General features: G+C 42.7%; 1 protein-coding gene across 6 annotated transcripts in view; it reads right to left on the bottom strand.

Annotated features, from left to right (window-relative positions):
* Npas3 (neuronal PAS domain protein 3) overlaps window positions 1–23,049 on the bottom strand; it is an 839,001-nt gene that overhangs the window by 46,610 nt on the left and 769,342 nt on the right. For all 6 annotated transcript variants that reach the window (XM_059279250.1, XM_059279248.1, XM_059279251.1 and 3 more), the window contains one exon: window positions 20,409–20,527. In XM_059279250.1, coding sequence (XP_059135233.1) covers window positions 20,409–20,527 — 119 coding nt within the window. The remainder of the gene's footprint in view (window positions 1–20,408; window positions 20,528–23,049) is intronic.

Raw genomic sequence — 23,049 nt, 5'->3', positions numbered from 1 at the left:
ATGGAGTGTTGGGTTGTGACTGCACAGTTGAAATCCTGGTCAGACATCCCTTCGGTTTAGTGCTCCTGTTTACTGTCTACTGTGTCTTCTGCCAGGCTCTGTTCCTATTTTGATCCATCTGCGCAGCCTAAAACTGTTCAGCCGTCCCCTGCATTCAGACACCTTTCAAGATGGATTTCTCCTTAAACATGTATATTAGTAAGACTCTTCCTGGCAACTAGTTATTCGTTGAACACAATTGAGTACTTTAAGAAGCCAAGTTATCAGAACTAGAGAAAATACCAGGTCACGGGTCATACAGAAGGTATATTTGGCTCACCTTGGGCACTGAAGAGAACACTGTTACCATGTCTACCTCTAGGCACCTAGTGTCTCCATAGCATTATCTAAAGACTCTAGTAAGAGATCACTCCATCTCAAGAACAAAGAGGAACATGGGCTTCAATCACCAATCAATAAAACATCAAATTCAGAGCTGCATAATATTAACAATAGCTAGGTAATCTCTATCAAGAACTACTCAATTTCTAACCGAAGTAAGAAGCAATGAGAAGGAACCTTAAGGAGCTCATGGTGGCCACTAGGTCTGTGGCATAGTCTCTTTACATCAACTTTGACTCACGGTCACTTCAACTAATCCTTCACCCTGAGCACACACAGACTGTACCGTGGCACACAGCCATGGTGGAAACTTCTGTCTGTGTTCATCCTTTTACTTCCTCAGCATGCTTTCTACCTTTGCTGCATTCAGAAATGGATAATCTGGAAGCTTCTATTAATGATCTTTTTTTCCCCTTCATATACACAAAAATAAATGCCCCAAGACCAGAAACATCACAAAGAAGAGATACGTTTTTATTCCTTCATATAGGTTAATCCAATACCTTACAGAGATGCTGAAATCCTAGGGCTTTATAGTTAGAATCTAGTAAAGACAATATTGAATGGTCACTCCACAGTCACTTGGAGTTCACAAAATATTTTCACTCTAATGTTGTACATTAATATCATAGTAACTCTATGATGCCTGAAGCAATAGAGTCAGGCTAAAGGCATCCCTAAGGTCAAAGACATACCAAGAGAAACTGGGACTCAAACCTAACTTGCTACTAACAAGACCAGGTCAGCCATAATGACAAAGACAAAATTTCTTAATTATCCAACATACACAAAAAGCTACTCTATACATGGCAATTATGTATTGTGATCATTAATTCCAACTTTTAATTTATAGGTAGTTTGATAATTTCTTTGGTGGCTCTGCTGGGGTGAAGCAGTTAATATTCACACTGCCACCAGCTATTGAGTTTAGGTTACAATGATGTGGGAATCAACTTTGGTTCAAATATTTTGCTACTCAATTAATGGTCAATTTTTATGCAACTCACCAAGTGACCCTGTGGTCATCTTAATTGGTCATAAATATGCCTACTGAATTGCCTAGTTATTTCAGAAAGACATATAACCATGCTTCTCTTTGTCCATAGGCGGATTTTATATCTTCGGCCTGACCCCCAGAAGACAACCCAAAGGGTTCCTGAAGTTCACCAGCATTTCAGTTCTCTTAATCATTCTAATTTTCTAAATGACATGTTCAAATTTCAACTTGGTCACTGGAAGTAGCAGACTGAACTGAGTTGGAGCTGGCCTGTGTGCCATGGCATTCTGTACAGCCCTGAGGCTCAGCACGAAACAAGCTCCCTAGGAATGGATCTAAAATGAGAGTCTTTCAAGGCTCATTATTTTCCCTTACAAAGTAGAATTTAAGGCAGGACCTTGTGGCTCTCTTCATTGCCACACCACTTGCCTTTCCTCATGCTGTGGTCACGGAGCAAGACCAAGGAGACCTAGGAGGGAGACTCATCTCCAATACTGTTGTCAGTAATGAGTGACTCATGGGTGAAGTCTTCTTCAGAGATGGAGAGCTCTCCTCTGGATGTGGCACTCTGCCTGTGTGGTCCAGTGTCTTCCCCACCACTGACAACAGCTTCCCCGTGTAGCCAACTCATTGGTGCTCATCTCTAAAGGCTTTCCTGTTGCAGCCATGATTTCTTCAGTGAGACAAGACATGACAGTCTCCTCAATGAGAGATGCTCATGTTTCAAAGAGGTCCCCAATGGCCCATTCTGTCTGCCCTACTTCACAGTAGTCAGACAACATATCCTCTCTAGACCTTTCGGCTCTCCAGTTCTGTGACGTTATAGAGGAATAGGGAAAAGAATATGATGAGACTCTCAGAAGAAGCTGTGGTATGTGTCTTTGGGGGCAAAAAAGGGACAGTGATGCTGCTCAGTAATTTTCTGAAATGGATTATCTATTTGTGTCCCTGTCTTTTATAAATTCAGTGGGATGGAGGATGCCAATTCCAGACCTGACATGAAATGTTGCTAACCTGCGTGTCTACACAGCCATGACTTTTCTCTGCCACTTCCAACTTCATGAAGCCAGCACTTTGGGCTTGGCCCTAGCTCCAATCTAAGCCTGCCGGAGTTGGGAGGGAGCTGGGCAAGAATGGAATGAACACTTTTGTGGCTTATCTGGTAGGTGGAGTATGACTTGAATGCCATCTTCCCCCATCTTTTTTTTTTTTTTTTTTTTTTTTTTGCTGTGAAGACCCCCACTGTACTCTATCTCCACTGGTGTTTATGAGCCCAAATTACACCCTGTCATTCCTCCACCCTCTGCCCCTTTCCTTAGCCCTCACTTTTAAAGAACAACAGGAAAATCCCTCCAGTATGAGATGGTGCTGCTTTCATGAAATACACGCTGCTGTGGCTTCCTCTAGTCCAGGATGTGTCCTGAGGTGTCCTTGAGTCCGTGTCCTCCCAGTCCTCTCATTTCTACACAGGTTCAGGAATCAGCTTCTGTAGGGTAACTGAGTTTCTTCTTTATAAATGTCTGAATGGAGGACTGGTTTACCTCAACCCCGTGGGAACCTCCTGTGTCTGAGAGTCCATTCACCCTGGGTATGGGACACTCGAGGTCAAGCCTCTCTAAAGTGCATGCTCATCAACTTTCCCCTACTAAAGCACACATCTGAGATGCAGTTTATAAAGCCGCAGGCTTATTTTGGCTCTCAGTTCTAGGGTTCCCAGTCCAGTGCAGGAGTGGTTGGCTCTGTTGCTTTGGGATTGTCACCGCACATCCTGGTGGGACTACATGATAAGACGTAAAAGATCAAGGAGGGACCCAAGGTCAAACACTCCTCTTGAAGGCCATGCCATCCACTGGGCCCTATCTTTTAAAAGTTCAGCTACCTCCCAATAGCATTATCCTGGGAACTAAGCCTGTAATATACCAGCTTTGGGGTCCCATTTAAGATCCAAACAGTAGCATCTAGGACTGGAGCTCTCTTTCTGGATTCATGGACATCTGATGGTGAGAGAGTAGAAGATGAGAGGGAACAATTGTGGGAAGGAACAATAAGTCATTTCTTTTCCCCAAGAAATGTTCTCATACTGTTTGCTGTTGTAGTTGTTGAAGCCAGATCAAGGAACCTATGGATGTTGCTGGACATATGCTTTCTTGCTTTGCAGGGTACTGGCTACACGATCTGATAAAAAGCAGCAACTGAATGAGCCTTACGATTTGTATTTTCACAGCCATGAAGAGCACTGGCCATCCCTCTTTCTCTTCTCCCCACCCTGCTCTTGGCTCTGGAAGGTTCATTACTTACAGTTACTGCAGAATCAATCTGGACTGGCCAAAATCAGTGATGGAATTTATAGCATAATAAATGCCCTGCCACACCAATATAGTCACACATGAAAGGCTTGGGGGTGCTCTTTTGAACAATCTTTCCACATCATGGAGAATACTTAAAAAAAAAAATCAATTTCACAGAAGCATCCTAAGCATATTTTGAGAAGTACAAGCCTGACAGCACCAGAGCTGGTTTTCCCCAAGGCAGATGTTATTGTAGAAAAAAAACAATATTATTGATAAAGAAAAAAAAATCTTAGCATATTGGAATTTGGAAGGGAAATTATACACATCTTTATTGTTTGTATCAGTCTGGTTAAGCTCCATTTTTCTAGTCTCTGTTATATTCCCCTTTCTTTGTAAAGGTTTTGTTTGTTTGTTTTTGTAAAAAAAAAGTTGTAATACTTCTTAAAGCACACTATCAAACTTTTTAATATGAAAAACCAACCCTACCCACGTTGGCTCCTAAAAGCAGGCAGAATCAGAAGTACACTCAAAGGATAACATAGATTGTAGGTTCAATGATGCCCCTTTTTAAAACTCTGCTAGTGGGCTGAAGAGATGGCTCAGTGGTTAAGAGCACCTGTTGCTCTTGTAGAGGACCTGGGTTCAGTTCCCAGTACCCCAGTGGTGGCTCACAACCACTGAAATCCAGCTCCTGGGGGTCTGATGCCATCTTCCATTCTCTATGGCTACTAGGCATGCATAGGATGCAACATATACACACGCAGGCAAAACATTCTTCCATATAAATAATTCTAAAAAAAAGGAACCAACTCTGCAAGTTGAAAGATCACACTGGTGTCTTGTCTTGTGTGCAAACCCCGCTTTGCAGCGGCCTGGTGCCCAGTAGAACTGCAGCATGAAATGCTGAAAACAAAATCCAAAGACAGATGATAGGCCGTCCTCCTCAAAACCCCATTTCATATTATGCATGTGATTGCTAATAGGCAAGCGCTAAAAACCATTTTCCTAGACGGAGAAGGGCTGATACATTGTAAACAAGAAGTCACACTGTGGTTGTGCCAACGATCCAAAGCTCGTCTGTGAGTCTGGTCCCAGCAAAGTCGACTTCTTACAACCGTATCAAGATTTATGAATGAGGTTGTCTATAAAGTGAGCGAAGATAACCCATAATGCTTGTTTGTTTGTTGTGCATCAGCTCTGTGTTGTTTTAGCACATACAAAGAAACCACACACCCTGAAACCCATTTGTGTCCAGTTCATTTGTCCAGCCTCTGAATATGGCAATGAGAAGGAGGCAGGAACTACAAGGGATGCGGTCCCCCTGCGGTCCTGGGAGCTGACTTATGTTGAAATGTCTACTTGTAGGAAGCTTTTTCATAGTTTGAGATTGTACTCTATGAGGTTAGGCTAGCTTTATAATAAGAGTAGAAGCATTTGTGAGCAACTGCGAACACTAATTATGTAGAGAAGAAAAAGACGTTTGAAAGAAAAATACAATCAGTCAGATAAAAGCAACTCAGGTGATGTGTAACATAAAGAATAGGGAGACATAGATCTCTTCAAAGTTAATTATGATTTTTGTCATGGAATGCCTAGGGTGATAGTGCATGATGATACCCTGGCACTCAAGAAGTTGAGTTCAATGCCAGCCTCAATTACATTGTGAGACCCTATCTGAAAAAAAAAAAGAGTGATTATATATTAAATTCCAGAAAAGAAAATTTTATTTTCTGGAGAGGAGAGTGAAAGGATAGAAATTTGCTCATATTGAAAATCTGATAGCCATATGTTATGTTTGCTTTTTAGAGATCCAACAATATTGGATGTTTGTAGGTATAAAACTCCTATTTTATTCCACCAGTTGCTTTACACTGGAGAGCAGTTTAATTGCTGATGAGCTGTAACTGATATGACATGCACAGATTTTACAGGGACAAAGGGACTGGGTGTCATCTAAAGGCATCTCCGAGAGCCAGATCCCCGGTGTGCACGGAATAAGAGCTCTGACTAGGGTCTAGCTCTGACTTACTGTTCTGATTCATTTTGTAACCTAAGACTTCAGTGTGGAAGGGGTTTTTGTTAATTTTCTTTTGCTTCGACTCTATGAAGATCATATTCCTCCTTTCAGAATGTCTATTTATATGAGCAATTTGAGGTTCAGAAAAATTCCTGTACGCATATTGATAGGATGGCAAAAAAAGGACCAATGACGTGAGAAATTTCTAAAAGGAATTTCCCAGTGACTTACTTAAATCTACATCTTTAGTCTCTTGTCCCACAGGCAAAGAAAAACCTTCATGGATTCCTTGTTCCAGAATTATGTGCCTCCCCCTTTTTTTAAAATAATGAATCCAAGACATTTTGTTAACATGAGCTATATCTAATTTCTATTCTTGTTACTCTGAACACTGTGAAACCAGGGCTCCTAGTCCCGTCCACATTTGCTGAGTTCTCTGAGATGTCTTCGCTCCCCATTCACCTCCAATGAGATGGTTTCATGGCCCACTCACCAGAGCACCACAATTCTTTCTCCAAAGTGCATTTGAATCTCTTGTTACTTTGCCAGCACTGACCTGTGTCATGTTTCCTTGCCCAACATCTCTTCCGGGTGACCTTGTCCAAGGAGAGCTGGCTAAAATGATACTCGGTTTGACACTAGTCTAGTCCATTACTCCATCCTATGTGCCACCGCTCTGGTGACACACAGCACAATTGCCTCATAATCCTTTCTTTGTGGATCTGTCTAAGTATAGCCTCTGTTCTCTGGACCAAGGACTTGGTTTTATTCATCAGTTGTCTTCCTAACGTCAGCACAGTATGTAATACACACAAGAACACAATCAGTACTGACCACATGACTGAGCAAAATCAATTGCTAAATACTTTGAAAGTCAGGTGATGTCGAAGGAGGAAAATGAGATCATTCTTGGTGACACTGGGTTTCTCTTTTGCTTTCTCTGGTTCTTAAAACAGATAAGGCTTATTTTCAAAATGTTTTCAGTATGTACATGTAAAGCTTTAGGGGGCTACATTCTGGAACTAGTTGGAACAATTAAAATTAGTGATTTCATACCACTCTGCAGAGAGCTGAAGTAGATAAGCTCTGGGGTCAGCATATGCCTTGTTCAGCTTTCTTTAAGGCACGGGGAGTAATAAAGCTTTCCATTTTATCTTCAGTGAAATGATGTTGCTGAAATATCACCTCATTTTTTATGCCAGGGATGATTTCTTCTTACCTTTGTGATGTCAAAAGGGAATTACTCTTATTAGAATGACAGATTACTAATGATGCTGTATGAAAGAAAGAAGAAATGGCTGGAATCATTGTAATCCAAACAGCCAACATACCCCTTCTTGACTGAGCATCACGGCTTGATACTTTGAGCAGAGTCTCTGCAGTATCACAGCTGTGTGGAAATTATTCTAAGCAGGAAGTAAATCAAAAGCAGGTGCCCATGAATTTTCCTTCACAGGGTACCATGCTTTAAAAGTTTTTAGAACTGGATGGCATGATTAGGAGATGTGATCACTGAATGCAAAATGGAGAGGAGTCTCTGGGGATTACACTGTCTCACCGGCTCACCTCCACTGAGATTTTCCTCAAAAGGTGGGGACTACTCTGGGGTTGGGGATGATGAGACAAGGGGTCTCTCCAGACTAAGTCATCTTTTAGCACTCTGGAATAGTGACAGTGTAGTTGGTGGGTCTGAGTTCCACTCCCCCTTTCTCATATTGAGTACCATCTGTCTATCCAAGTCTACTTCTGAGTATTGTTTTCAGCATGGTGGGACTACAATAGTCTTTAAATGCCCAAGGGGCTGCAAGTACCAGGTATCACTACTGCTTTTGTGCCTTAAAGCTCAAATCCACAGAAGATAACATCCTTCCATCACATCTAGGTGCTTGGGGTGCAGACACTAGGGGTCTTGGGTAAAGTGTATCCTCTTCTAGGTCTGTCTCTTGTATGAGAGAAAATATACATTTCACAGGGAGGGTGGTAGTTTATTAATAATTTAAGTCAAGGATGTCAATGTTAGGCCCACCATGGTGGTGGATGCCTTTAATCCCAACACTTGGGAGACAGAGGAAGGCTGATCTCTGTGAGTTCAAGGCCAGTCTGGTCTACAGAGTGAATTCCAGGACAGCCAGAACAACATAATAAGACCCTATCTCAAAAAACAAACAAAAATCAAGATTTTCTAGTTCAGTGATCTCTTCCTTCAAGAGCCTTGGCATTTTTATTGTTAATTCCACTTATCACTAAATGTTTTCACATGAATCAATACCTCTAGATTCCAGGCAGATTTAAAGTTTCAGGCTCTTTCAACTGGGAACTTACAATGGTTTCAGAGAGTGTTGGCATAGGTACCCATCAGTCATCTAATCCCTCCAAATCCAAGGGGAGGAAGTAATATTGTGTGAATATTGCCTGGTACAAAGACAGAGGTGAGTATGTGTTGGATACGTTAGTGAAGACATTTGTCATTTTTCTTAGAATTGGACAAGAGGGGATCCCTCTCAAATCAGCATTCTATGTTTTCCCTCCATCCCTCAGGATGGAGAGTCACTTCTCCAAGTCTGAGTCATTGCAGTCCAATCTCTCTGAGGACAAGGTTCACAAGTTCACTGAGCCATTCCTAATGATTAGAAGCCCCCAAAGACCTTGGCCCACCTTGCAGCATTGATTTGATTCAAGTTCTGGAATATTTTTGGTTCATTAACTACCTTTTACTACAAAGCCATACAACACATTAGATTTCAGCTTCCTTCTTTTCAGACATCAGGGCTGCTTCTCTGGAGGCAGGTCCTCTTCCATGCTACCCAGAATGTCCCAAAGGGGTCGCACCTCTAATGTACAGAGGAGGCTACCCAAGAGAGTCTCAACCACCACTGACTAGTGAGCATCAAAGGGAAGTCCTACTATTTAACTTTTTAAACTAAAGAACTGGGAAGCGAGAATAATTAGGATGCCTGCCTGCCACCGCAGAGGAACAAAGTGCTGGGGGTGTGAGATGTGCAGAATTTTCTAACTTGCCCCATTAGATATGCTTCTATTAAGCCACTCTGTGTTCATGACTTCTACAAGGACTCAAGAGTTTGAAGGACATTTGGTAAGGGGCTGTTGAGGAGTGTTAATGTATTCACAACTACCAAGTAACAATCAAGTATCTCTTGATCATGCTTCTAGAGCTCTAGCCATAAGAATTGGGTACAAGTGGGGTTTAAGTTAAATACATGTTAATTTTTAACAACCAAATACGATAATATGAAAAAAAATACCTGTTACAGAGTGTGCCAGCCATTAGCATAGCCATTTAAAAAGCAAAAGAAAATGTCAACTTAAACTCATCAGGGTCTGGGAAGTTAAAAAGTTATATATTTACAGGAAACATACTCTCAACTCTAAGTCCTGTCTAAAGAATTGGTATCCCCCTTGAATATGGTCTCAGAGGGATGAGAACAGTTCACAATGATTATTCTTCTGCTTAATTAAGAGTCTTACTACTCAAAGAACTTTGTAATGAAGTTACCCTTTTAGAATGATGGTGGAGCTGGGCAGGGCATTTACAAAGGAAAGGTGACTGGTACCACATTCCCCAGGGAGACAATATATGAGAAGATCTGAAGGCCAGGATTCCAGCTCCTTTCTTCTACTTAGAACGAGCAAACAGAATCTCCCTGGAGGTGCAGCAGGACTTTGGCCACAGTGGTAGTTGCCTACCCTTGAGAGTTCAATTTATGATATGCAGAGGCTCTAATCAAACTCGGAACCTTGTTCACTGCAGATCCTAGAAGTCCCATTTATTCCAGAGATCAACAGCATCGAATTAGCCCTGCCTCTACTACATTTCTTACATTAAAGGGGCGTATTAGTCTTGCCATGACGCTAAATCAATTCCCAAGAAAACCATTTGGTATGTGCTTCTTTTGTTAAAGGGATAGATGACGTATTTCAGTCATATTTTGTCCCTTATAATCAAATCAATATTCAGGACACTAAAGCAAAGAGAAATTTCCCAGAAATAAATGCATTTTCTATATTCTGGAGAAATCATTTATTATTCTGGAGCTCATACAACTTCCAGGCGATAATCTGAAGAGGTGTGGAAGAACTGCTGTGTGCCGTCACAGGCGTGCATGCCGAGGTGGAGAAGGTAAGGTTTCAGGGAGTCTGGACTGTCAAACTCTCAGTGTGGTTCCCGGATGGGAAACGTCACCTATGGACTTGTGCCAGATACTCCCGGGGACCAGGAGTCCTGGTAGGCACTTTCCTTTCATGCTTTTGTTTTATTTTACAGCAGCCTCACAAAGGAGGTTCTAGTGCCATTTCCTCTTCAAGTCGTCAAAGAATCCACTTAGAGTCGTGGGCACAGGACAAAGTCCAAATCCTTGGTCACCTGATGTCACAGCACTGGGCTTAATCATGCGCACTGGGGGAGGTTTTGAGGTACTAAGTGTCACATGGAGTAATTTGTCTTTAAGCCCTTAAATTTTGCAGAGTTAAGAAAAAAAACCCTATTATTTCAGGCCATTGGATCACGAGATTTTTTTTTTTTTTTCTAGAGAAGCAGGGATTGTGGGGCAACACGGATGTGTTTAAGGCTCTCAGCACACTGAAGTGTTGGCCTGAAAGATGATGAACTGTCCAAGTGTTTCCTTTCTACTTCTCAAGTCCACTTAGAAACTAATTCTCTGAGCCACCATCTATAAAAGGGACAATTATATAAACACTTCTGCGAGACTGAGAGTCCAGGGATGAAGCCTTTTTAATTTTTGAAGAGTATTAAAGACATCCTTTATAGAAAAGGTGATTTTGTTTTTCATCAGGGATGTCATTTTCAAAGTGACCACCACTTTTGTTATTTGTGTTACCGAACACTAGAAACCAACCAGAGAAGACACAACATTGGATGAAGAGGGGCTATAATCCCTCCCCCAACCTTCTTCTGTATATAACGCAAATTGAAGGACCTGTAGGTGAGTGACATATTTGGGCTGCAGTCAACGACATGCTTAGACACACCACAGAATGGCTAGTGGTTAGGTTGTATGTCTGGTTGGTCAAATAGGTTAGCTCATGAGTGCTGGCAGAAATGCCACATGCCAAGCTGAAACTGTTGTCATGCCTTTGGTAATGGGAAACACATGCTTTTAGATCAGACACCATGTCAGCTGTATGTAAAAGGCCACTGGAAACCATGTTGTAATGGTCAATTGTGCAGAGGTGAGCCAAGACGAAAATGATTTAGAAATCTTGGATTTTATTGGTTCTCTGCTCTCTTTGCATTTTTTCACCACAGTAACCTCTGGCTCTGGAAATTTTTTTCTTCTTCAATTTATTCTGGTGTCGGTGTTGATTGAAAGGCAATAAATGCATAGTCTTAGAAAGTCTGACTAGATTGACAGAATTTTTGGTCTCTCTGAAAATTCATCTATTGATTTGACAAGATAGTCCCATTCTGCACAGCTTGGATGCTGTAGTCATCATTTCAAGGCAACACAGAGATGAAGCAAAAGATTCTGCAGAAGTATTAATACGTCCAGACTTCGTCTCTGAACTCAGACTGAGAGAAACTTCTGGATGGTGTCTAGGATTGTCCATACTTGTCAGGAGAAAGAGCAACTTTCTTCCTCTCTCTCTCTCTCTCTCTCTCTCTCTCTCTCTCTCTCTCTCTCTCTCTTTCTCTTTCTCAACAGGGTGTCCTGTGTAACAGCCCTAACTGTCCTGGAACTCACTTTGTAGATGAGGCTGGCTTCATCACAGAGATCCGCCTGGCTCTGCCTCCCGAGTGTTGGGATTAAAGGCTCGCCCCACCACCACCCGGCTGAAAGAGCAACTTTCAGCTGATGGATGTTCTCTGAAATTTCTAGTGAAAAGCTGCAGCCACACTGCACCCTCCACTCAGTGCTGGGCACACCTCCATGCAACACTTCTCTCTGAATGTAGTTAACTTGGGCAAGGACAGAGCCAGTTTCCTATGATAACATTTTGTATATTCTTTGTATTTTCTGAAAAGTCATAGAATTGTGTCACAAGGCAGAGTGCTAGCAAATATTCTAATAATTAGAAATAGAGTCCCTTAAATGTTGAGAGAGAGAGAGAGAGAGAGAGAGAGAGAGAGAGAGAGAGAGAGAGAGAGAGAGAGAGCGAGAGAGAGCATGAAGTTGGGTTGGTGGGATCCTGGAGGAGTTGGGGATTGAGGGAGGGGATAAATATGATCAAAATATATTGCGTGAAATTAAAAAACTGCAGAAAACACTCCTCAAAGATTGTTTAATAGGGGCTAGAGAGATGGCTCAGCCGTTAAAGGCTAGGCTCACAACCAAAAATATAAAAGACTGTTTAATAGAATGGTGATCACCACAGGCTGACATGAAATCACAGTGAATGAGATGCTAATATGTGTCTATAACTTTCTGAATAGAATCCTCAACTAGTGTCTAAAGGAATATTGTACACTTGGATTTGAGCAGTGCATTAAGAAAGATCCACAATATCCTCGAGACAAAACAGAGAAATGGGAGCCAGATCATAGGACAGTCGTTTGGGTTCATAGCTGTTGAAAGGGTCACTCTAAGGCAGTGGTTCTCAACCTTCCTAGTGCTGTGACACTTGGATACAGCTCCTCATGTTGTGGTGACCCCCAACCATAAAATTATTTTTGTTGCTACTTCATAACTGTAATTTGCTACTGTTATGAATCATAATGTAAATATCCGTGTTTTCCGATGGTCTTTGGCAACCCCTGTGGAAGGGTCATTTGAGTCTCAAAGGGACCTGGACCCACAGGCTGAGAATCACTGCTCTAAATGATGCTCATATCAGGTTAGCAAACGGTATGGCTAATCCTGATTGTCGGCTTGGCTGGACTCAGAATCACCCAGGAGGTTGGGGCAGCTTTCTCGGTGTGTCTGAGAGTGTTTCCAGGGATGACTAATGGGAGGCAACCCAGGTGTAGGTGGCACCGTCCCATAGGCTGGTGGCACAGATGACAAGAAAGGACAGTGAGGAGAAAGCCAGTGGCCATTGGCATTCCCCTTCTCTGCTCCCTGGCCCACTGCGGTGTGACCTCAGCTGCTCTGCCATGCCTTCTCTGCTTGTGCTGGATAGATTTATGTCAACTTGACACAAGCTAAAGTCATTTGAAAGGAGGGAACCTCAACCAAGAAAATGCCTCCATAAGATCGGGCTGTAGGCAAGCTTGCGGGGCATTTTCTTAATTAGTGATCAATGTGGGAGGGCCCAGCCCATTGTGGGTGGTCCCATCCCTGGGCTGGTGGTCCCGGGTTCTATAATAAAGCAAGCTGAGCAAGCCATGAGGAGCAAGTCAGTAAGCAGTTCCCCTCCATGGCCTCTGCATCAGCTCCTGCCTCCAGGATCCTGCCTTGTATGAGTTCCTGTCCTGACTTTTTTCAGTGATAACTATGATGTGGAAGTATAAGCCAAATAAACCCTTTCTTCCCCAAGTTTCTCTGGTGTCATGATGTTCATAATAATCTAAGCTAAGATACTTCCATAATGGACTGAACCATCTAAAGTCATAAACCAAAGGAAATCCTTTTCTATAAATTCTCTATGTAATTTGGCCAAAACAAAAGAGAAGTCACTTCTGGTATGGTATAGTGCACAGTCCTGTAGATGATGTTCATTCACATTTCAAAAGAAGGGAAAGCATGCAGTTTAATTCAGAAAATATTTACCAAATAACAGATTGATTCAGAAGATCTAGATACATCTCTCCACTTCTCCTTTTATCATTGCATATTTCTGTGCCTCAGTTTTACTTGCCTTCAAAATTGGGAAAACAGGAGCAATTGCCGAAAAGAAGTATTATGATATTCATTGAAAATTAGAGGAAAATATTCATAAACGGCAAAAAGATGCTTCACTGAGCTCGAGTGATTTGATTTGTAGGAAAAACACTAACTTATGTACTGCTTCACTTTACAGATAAGAAAACTGAGGCACAAAAGAACACACCTGATGCCACTGTAGCTCGGAGGAGGAGGGGTTTTTCTTCTATGAAGTAGGAGGAATAAAAAAGGAGTCATGTTTGTGGTGACATGGTGGTGAAGGATTTTCTAGGTAGCCAAGAAGCATTTTAGGAAAAGAAAACAGCATGGTGAAAACCATAGCACCAGACGATACAAATGCATTTCACGAACAGTAATGGGTCTGGGCTAGCTAGAAGATCTGTGGAAAGAGTTCCAGGAAGAATGGCTTGACGGGGTAGCAGGGGGAAGCTAGAGTCAATCTCCTGAGTACCCTGGTACCATGAGCAGTTAATGACACAGCAGCAGAGAAGCAAATGGTCTCTGAGTGCGTGGGAAGACCTCGGAACAGAGTGCAGGAGAAGCAGGGAGAACCACGGTCTCCTAGGAGCTAATTTGGAACTGTTTCACAGCACATCTGGAAAAGAGGCACTCAGGCTGGGGGTGGAAACGGAAGCAGGAAGATCTACCCAAGTCCAGCAGTGCACTGTCCTGAGTGGGGATGACGGAAAAGGCGGGCTGCTTAGTGTTATGGACCTTACTGAAGAATTAACCCGAGAACCAAAATTCCAAATGACAGACACAGCTAGTTCTCAGACATCCCATCAAGACTCAGTGTGCACATGAAGAACCTTCCACTTTTAAACGTGGTGGTGATTTTGATATTGAGAGTTTTCTTGACATCTACCTAAGTAAACAGGAAAGAGGGACCAGGTGCCATTGAAAATAATTCTCTTTACATTGTTTCTGACATTTATTTATTTATTTATTTATTTACTCAGGCCATCAGGCTTGTTTGCAAGCAACTTTGCCCACTGAACCATCTTCCGAGTCCTTAATAATTTAAGTATATATCTAAAAATACCTTTGCAACGATCTTTTTAGAAGATGAGCCTTATCCACGTGAGGATATCGGGATGGGAAGCATGGTTCTGCACCTCTGCATCTAAGAGCTGTTGCTTTTCGCTGCAGGACCTACGTGTTTTCTAATACGAGGTAGGTGAATGGGAGGGAGAGGTGAGGGGGAAGTAGAGGGTGAGTATGATACTGATAAAACGTCTTCTGGAAGATGTAATAACGTTCTTTTCAGTAAGTTCTGAAGGTGGCTTCATATTAAATGGGATTTTGTAACTTGAGATGAGTGGATAAACCCTAAGAATTCAAGAACCTATAGATGCAAAGCGAATTTACTGTGGGAAAGGCTCCATAGACTTCTTCTCTCCCCCCCCCTCCCCAGACAGAGTTTCTCTGTGTAGCTTTGCGCCTTTACTGGAACTCACTCTGTAGCCCAGGCTGGCCTCGAACTCACAGAGATCTGCCTGCCTCTGCCTCCCGAGTGCTGGGATTAAAGGCGTACGCCACCACTGCCGGCTTCCATAGGCTTCTTTAAAGAGTTCCATGACGTCCAAATGAAATACTCCACTGTGAAAACTACATGAGCTTATTTATGCTATGGGACAGATGCTACTAGGAACTTTCAGAAATGAACAAGAGAAATCTGTACTTTAAAAGACACTTAGGCATGTACTTAGAGAAGGCAAGGTTTTCTTTAGCTAAATTTCAAGACTAGAAGTTTGTGAAATGGAAGTCATCGGCAATCCCAATAAACCAATGAATTTGCCAGTTGTTTTCTGGTTGGTTTTTTATATCTTAAGGAGGCTGGATGGTCTTCCAGTCATTTAGTTCAACACTTTGGTACTCAAATCATCCCAGATGAGGCTTGTTGGATTTTAAAAATCCTCCGAGTTCCTCCAGCATCCCTTAGTGATTTCTGAGTACCCGCCATGGCAGGAATTCAGTCTCCTGCAGATTTCACCCCTGTGAAGACTCAAAGATACCATTAGCACAAAACGGGACAGGGCTCCCTCTCTCTGTCTGTCTGTTTGCCAGAATAGAGGCTGCTCTTCTCTGCTGTGAAGTTAGGACGTTCAAACGGGTGGGGATAAATATTCCAGACATGACAGAGGCGCTGGTGGGCATGCAAGAGTAGATTAGAAAGGTAGAAGTCCCACACCAAAGGAAGCTATCCTCCAAAGACAGGAGCTAAGGAGGCGACCCAATTACTGTTCCTTCCCATAATTTCCCTGATTACATATCTCCTTTTGCCCCATGTGCTCTACCTGGTAAGTTCCCCCAGACATAGACCTAATCAAGAAGGCCGAATAGTGACGGAAGGCAATTTAAATGAGAGCCGTGTTACGCCAAGATATGTGGCCAACAATGAGGCCGGAACAACAGGGAGACCCCTAAGGCATGAAAAGTGGCTGGACCAGATAACACGCTGCTGTGGATTTCAAAGCAGACGGGAGCAGAAAGAACAAAACTTCATTAGAGCAATTCCCTGAGGTCCAGGGCGTGGCCAGGGAAGCACCCACAGCTGATGCTGCATTCCATTCTTGACTCGGGAGAGAACGGGCACTTCTTGGCTAGAACTCTTGGTTATGGGGTCCAGGTTATGATGTCCAGAGAAGGGTCCAGGCCCTTCTCTGAAATGCTTGGGGCCAAAAGAGTTTTAGATTTCAGAATTTTTCAGATTTTAAAATATTTGCATACATGGCAAGATATTTTGGGGATGGGCCTGAAGTTTAAACACAAAACTCATTTGTTTTTCATATATGTTTTTCATATATACCTTATGCACAAAGCCTCAAAGGTAGTTTTATGGATTATTTTTAGTACCACCTCTGCTTTGACTCTGACCTGGCAGAGGAGGTCAGGTGTGGAATTTTCCACTGTGGCATTGTGCCACTGCTCAAATGCTGCAGAGTTTGGAGTTCCAGCTCAGGGATGTACCTGTATGCGATCCTGTATATGTATATGTATATGTATATGTATATGTATATGTATATGTATATGTCTATGTCTATGATCCTGTATGTGATCAGGATGAGAATACGGGAAAGTAAGATAGTCTCTGCAGCTCCTGAAAGGAACTGGACTCAACCACACCCTGGCACATCAGAGCAGCAGTTAGCTGCTGTTAGCCACACCAGGAAGGTCTTAGGCAGGAAGTTCTCCTTCTGAAAACATAAATGATCATATATCGAGGTCCATCCTATCAAACCGAGCCCTTCTTGGGACTTCGTTCTTTGAAGTGAGTCAGAAGGGTTGACAGGGCAGTTCTGGAGCTTGGTTGCCCAGCTTTGCTTTGGATTCCCCAACAGCTGTTTGAGGGCTGCCCAGACCTGGGGAGGTAGTTCACTCAGGAAAGGTGTCGCCACCTGCACCCCGGGCGTAACAGTGTGCAGACTGCACACAGGGGACTTTAAAATAACGCTCTTTTGTGGACTACTAAGTATAAAGTGTTAGGCACAGTTCCGTGCATGCATTCAGCATGCAGTAAGTGCTCCTCTTGTTACTGTGAATGTTGTCCTGATGACAGCAAGAGATGAAGTCTAACAGAAAGTTAGAAAGGTCCATAGTCCAAGGTCACGGAAAAAAAAATGAAGAAATAGAATGACCTAGACAGACCTTAGTGGGAAAACCGACATACATGTGATGATAATAAATTAGAAAGAATATTGGAAGTACAGAGAAATTATCATCGCTGTTCCTTTTTATTTCTGTTTATTGTGTGGTGGTGGGTGATTACCAGTTTTATTGGAATGTTTTATAAGCTGCTAGATTTACTTACTGAGAACGGGCAGATACACAGGGATGCTGTTCAGCTGTGTCCTGTCACAGGCTCTCACTGGGTCTTCCCCTAACTTTCAGACAATGTTAATTAATGAGGAACATTTGTTTCAGAGAAGGGGAAAGGCCGGGCCTGCTGGGTGATTCATCTTCCTGGGGAATGGAGGATGAAAGGGTTGTGGGTAGTAGTTCTGAGGGAGGGGGGCACACAGCACGGGGTAGAGAAGTTTCTGGAGACAGACTTCCTGACAGGTGTGTCGCCGTGATATGGACACTCTAACATTTCATGACTTGACAGGTTCTAGAACCACTCTTAAATGCTTGCCAACTCTTTCTTGTTCAAGGCTGTGCTTTTGAAATTTTCTCTCCCTTTTTATAGTAAGGACTCTTTAATCCTTCATGTTATTTCACCCCCCCACCCCTTCCCCTCTATATACATGCTAGTCCCTTCTCCTCTATGACTCTGAGGTGACATGCCACCTACTTGGGGGAGCCTCCAGCGACCTATCCTATCTAGACTGACCGCAGGCTCTCACATTTCCTCACCTCACTCTGCATAGTGTAGCCTGGTGGGTAAAGGCGTGGGGTATGGAGTCGGACTTCCCAAGTCCAAAGCTTGCTTTCTTCAATGTGTGACCTTTGGGTAGGCTAATTTATTTCCCCACCCTTGGCTTCTTTGTGTCTAGAAAATGGAACAGTCCAAACACTCTCCTCTAGGACGGTTGTGCGAGCTAACCTCGCCCAGCGCCTCGCAGGGCTCCGAGACGATGGCGGCTGTTCCTTCAGTTTGCGATCCTCTAGGAATCGCTGCTTTCTCGCTCCTCGCTATCATCCTCTCCCTGCTCGGGAGTGCAAGCACCGTGAAAGCAAGGGCTCCGTGCTGTTGGAGTCTTCGCTGAACGGATGATGTGCACAAGCCTAACTTCAGGTCAGGCAGCAAGAGCAGCTTTGCTGAGGCCCCAGAACGGCCAGTCACAACCTAACCAGACGAATGGTCTCTTGCCTAGGCGTACTATTCATCCTTATGATTGTTGTAGCCATACATCCCACTTTTTTTTTTTTTCAGGTCAAATATCCAAAGAGCTTTGTAAGCTAGAGTTCATAGTATGAAATAATTTTTTCTTTGAGACAGGGTTCCACCGTGTAGTTTTGGTGCCTTTCCTGGATCTCACTCTGTAGACCAGGCTGGCCTCGAACTCACAGAGATCCGCCTGGCTCTGCCTCCCGAGTGCTGGGATTAAAGTTGTGCGCCACCACCGCCCGGCAATAATTTTGTTTTTCAAAAAGTGAGATTACCCGATGACATTGAGTTATATTAACTTTCGCTTTCCACTGTGATATACCTCCTACCAACTAGCAGAAACAAGAAAGGATGCTTACAGACAGAAAAGTAAGAGTTCAAAAGGAAACCCCAGGACTTCCAAATCTGGAGTGCAGAGAATGACCCTTACTAGTACTTAAATAATATCTCACATCTGTAGTCTACTTAGGGAATCCAAATGTGCTAATGTTCACACTTAATAAGGAGTAAATGCGCACTGTTCACTAAGACAGGAAAGCACAGAACGCCCCAAAGACTAGGTCTGTCTTCCTTCCCTGCAGTCCACTGACGTAGAATAATTGTCTTTAGAGGAAACTACTGCCAGAACTGGCCAGTTGCTCCCTCTCTGCTTTACACCCTGCTAAAAGGTCAAGGTTGCTTCTCCTGTGCCTTTCAGACTGTAGGACAGCTCAGCTAAAGGTCGTCCTCGGAAGGATTTTACCACCTCCTTTCTTTTTCTTAAAACATTTTTTTTTTCCCTTAAAGAATTAATGTCAACGAAAGTGTGTGCCTCTGACTTTACCGAGCTGCTGGCGTTTTGATGACTTACATAAAGGTTTTAAGCCCTGTCAGTAATGGTTGTTAGCACCACCAACAATGCTGTTGTCACCCTACCGAAGAGAGCCGGCTGAAGCTTTAAGTTCTCAGGCCGGAGCAGGTCGTGCTGGCACACTGATGCTACGTTTTGTTTGTGTTTGCCTGCCTATGTCCAATAAATGCTGTTTAAGAGAACGCTTAGTATGTCGTAAAACTGTAAAATTCGGGTTTCCAACGGCATTTCATAAATTTCCTAGGTCTTAATTTTATGTTGCTATAGTAACTAGAATGTTGGGATTTCTTGAGATTAGAAGGCTTTTACAATCCTTAACCTTAAAATGATGATAATGTAGATTAGGACTCCAGACTTGATCTCTTCTTGAGAGGAATATATATGCCTTGTAGTTTTGAATATGAGCATTCCATGGATGTTAAAGTATGACTAATGTCCAGGAACTCTAATTTCAAAATGAAGGAGTCTAAGATTCAATCTGATTTTGTGTGTGTGTGTGTGTGTGTGTGTGTGTGTGTGTGTGTGTGTGGTGACCAGAGGTTGTTGTCCAGTGTCTTTCTCAACTGTTTTTCATCTTATTTTTTGAGATAGTCTCTTACTGAACCTGGAGCTTGACAAGTCTCCTGACTTTGCTTGTCAGGGCTGGCCGGCAAGCCGCAGGGATCCTCTTGTCTCGACCTCCTCAGTGTCACTCAGCTTGGCTTGTCATGTGGGTGCTAGCGATCCAAACTTAGGGTCCTCACGCTTGCACAGCAAGTGTTCCACCATCTCCCCACACCCCCAACTTGTTTTTTGTTTTATTACCGACACGTACGAGTCTAGGTGATCACGTTATTGACTGGGACAGTCCTTTCAGAGAAAGGGGATATTTTAAGGGGAACACGAGAGAAGGGGGATTCTCATAGCAGCCATTCTAGAACATTTCCCTTCAGGATTGAGAGGGAGTCCGGTTCACCATTTCCACCATTGTGAATCTCTAGCAGGTGCTGAAGCACTTGGCATATTAATAACTAGTGGTTTTTCGGAAAAGACATGAGCTTGGGGCATTTGGTGCTCCAGCAATGTCTGAAGTGATAAGGAGGAGGCATAAAGATGTCTCTGCTGAGACAGAAAAATGGCCAGGCAGCTTATGCTGTGCAACACTCAAGGTCCCATGTGTTAATTATACGCACCCAAAGCAGTTGGAAAACTCAGTGTGAATTGCCTGGGATTGGATGTGTCCCCTCCCGAAGCCCGGCTTACCTTATATCCTGACGACTTGATGTGTACTCCGCGTTTGGTCAGAGTGGATTTCATTCGGATGAAAAAGGACCGCTCAAGGGTGTTGTCGGTGGTTAGCAGACTGGGGCTGGTTGTCTCCACTGAGGAACAGAAAAACACACACACACACACGGGATTTAGATCTCTACACAGCCCCTCACAGGCTCAGGTGCAACCCTTGAGTTCACTAAAAATAAATGACTGATGGGTGCTGAGAGTGCAGTAATCAATTTACCTCATTTAGGAAATGTTTACTTTGCAGAAAATAAAAAAGAAAAATTAAGGTGCCGAAAGAAACTCCCTTCCAGTTTTCAGCAAGAGCTTTTCGGGTCTTTTAATTTGCTGCAGCTCCCTAAGTGGGGCTTAATAGTAAGTAGTTGGAGCTTCCTTTGGGGGTTGGTGGATGTGCACAGACAGATGTGCTTGAAAGGGAAGGACCCAAGTGCTGATGGGATGAACCGAGGGGTAGGCAGAGATGCTGTGGCAACAGGTACACAGGTCCTGCTTTGTTCTCTCTGCACCCTGCAGTTGCATGCAGTCTTCTCAACTGGCTCCAGATGGAGAAGTACATGAGAATGAGGTGTACAGGCCGAGAGGAAGAAAACTACCCAAATATCAAATTCTCATTCCCATCACAATGGCTCGTCGCCCCAGCTGTCAGCTAAACAACAGAGTCTGTTTTCCTATTTCTCTGATTTTATTTATTTTAATTTTTAATTGTGTGTGTCTGTGTCCATGTGGGGCTATGTGCATGAGTGCAGGTGCCTACAGAGGCCAGAAGAGGGCGCTGGATCTCCTGGGGCTGGAGTTTCAGGCAGTAGGTTTTGAGTTGCCAGCTGTGGATGCTGGGCTGTGAACCTGGGTCCTCTGCAGGAGCAATACTTGTTCTTAACTGCTGAGGTATCTATGTGGTCTCTCTACTTCTCTACTTCTAATACAAGATATTTTCTCTCTTAATCAAAGTAGTCATTCTTTCCAATTATATGCTTTTAGACTGAGTAGAATATGGTTTTACCCGTGTAACTCAAGTGGTGGTTGGCCATCCACTGATCTAAGGCCTTTATGCAAGCAGGCCAGAGGGCAACGTAAGTCAATTTACTCTTATAACAAGTGTTGAAGAGATTTTATAAATTGAAGTCTTTAATAGGTATTCTATTTTTTTTTTTTGAGCTAGGTTTTCTCTGTGTAGTTTTGGTGTCTGTCCTGGATCTCACTCTGTAGACCAGGCTGGCCTCAAACTCACAGAGATCCACCTGGCTCTGCCTCCCAAGTGCTGGGATTAAAGGTGTGCGGCCAGGTATTCTATTTTTAATCTTCTTAGATATTATTTTTTTTCTTTTTTGAAAGTTAAAAAATAAATACATCAACAAACTGGATTTCTTTTGACTAGCTTTAATCTAACACTAATTTTTTTTTCTGGAATGGATGTTGGAAAAAAATGCATGTAATAAAGATCTGTAAGAGGCTGGGCACTGTGGCTTACACCTTGAATCCTAGGAGGCAGAGGCAGGCAGATCTCAATGAGTTCAAGGCCAGTCTGATCACATATTGAGTTCCAGGCTAGCCAAGGCTACATAGCGAGACCCTGTCTCAAGAGATAGAGATAGAGATAGATAGATAGATAGATAGAGAGAGAGAGAGAGAGAGAGAGAGAGAGAGAGAGAGAGAGAGAGAGGAGAGAGAAGAGTTGTAAGAAGTATAGAACAAAACAACTATTAAAAGAGATTAGAAATTGGAAAAAATTCAAATTGTGACATGCTATTTGTGTATTTCAAAGAAGAAGCAGTAATCTCTACTTTTCATATTAAATGTGATGCTCAGATGACAGAAGAATATGAGTTATTCTACTAACAGCAACTATGCTATTTGTGGTCTGGGGATTTTCCTATGTCATTCATGTCTCAGTAAGTCTCCACTTCCTACATCTGTAGCATTTCTACTCTGGGGTGATGATATGATGGACAACTGTCCCTTTCTTATGTGTCTCTCTCAAGGCTTTTTTTTTTTTTTGTTTTAGAGAGCATGGATCTGATGTCATTTTAAATGTACAGCTTTTTATCACTCGAGGGAAAAGCAGAGCCATGTTATATTTAGTACTTTCATTTCTTCTGATTAAATATGAATTACTATGAAATTTTTCTCATCATCTAACACGCCATAATACGCCAACAGCTTTTTAATACACTATATAAGCACAAACTTCTGCTCTAAGAGTTTAATTTGCCCCTCTAATCCAATCACATCAACCTTATTTCTCTTATCAGAGATTCCCATTTTGAATTAAATGAGCTCATTAGTTTTAATCAAAAGCAGAGAGATCAAAACTTAAACGTAAATGCTTTAGATCAGAACTGTCAGTCAGCCGTGCAGTTCTATTTTACTAAAACACAAGATCAGAGACCCTTAGAACCAATTTTTTTCTCGTAAGGGATGCCGAGAGCTTGAAGATGCTATATCCTCTTTTTTTTCCTTCCAAGGACAGATTATACATTTAAGGTTAGACTTAATTTATAGTAGTTTTTCATCCTGCTGGAAATGGAAAAGTATGCCCATCTACCGCTGTCCCTTTCACATTTATTGACACTGGTCCTTGGAGACTTGAACTAACACGAAGCCATCAGAA

This window comes from Peromyscus eremicus, chromosome 14 (assembly GCF_949786415.1).
Source record: "Peromyscus eremicus chromosome 14, PerEre_H2_v1, whole genome shotgun sequence".
Lineage (NCBI taxonomy): Eukaryota > Metazoa > Chordata > Mammalia > Rodentia > Cricetidae > Peromyscus > Peromyscus eremicus.
This window is presented reverse-complemented; position numbering and strand designations above follow the sequence as displayed.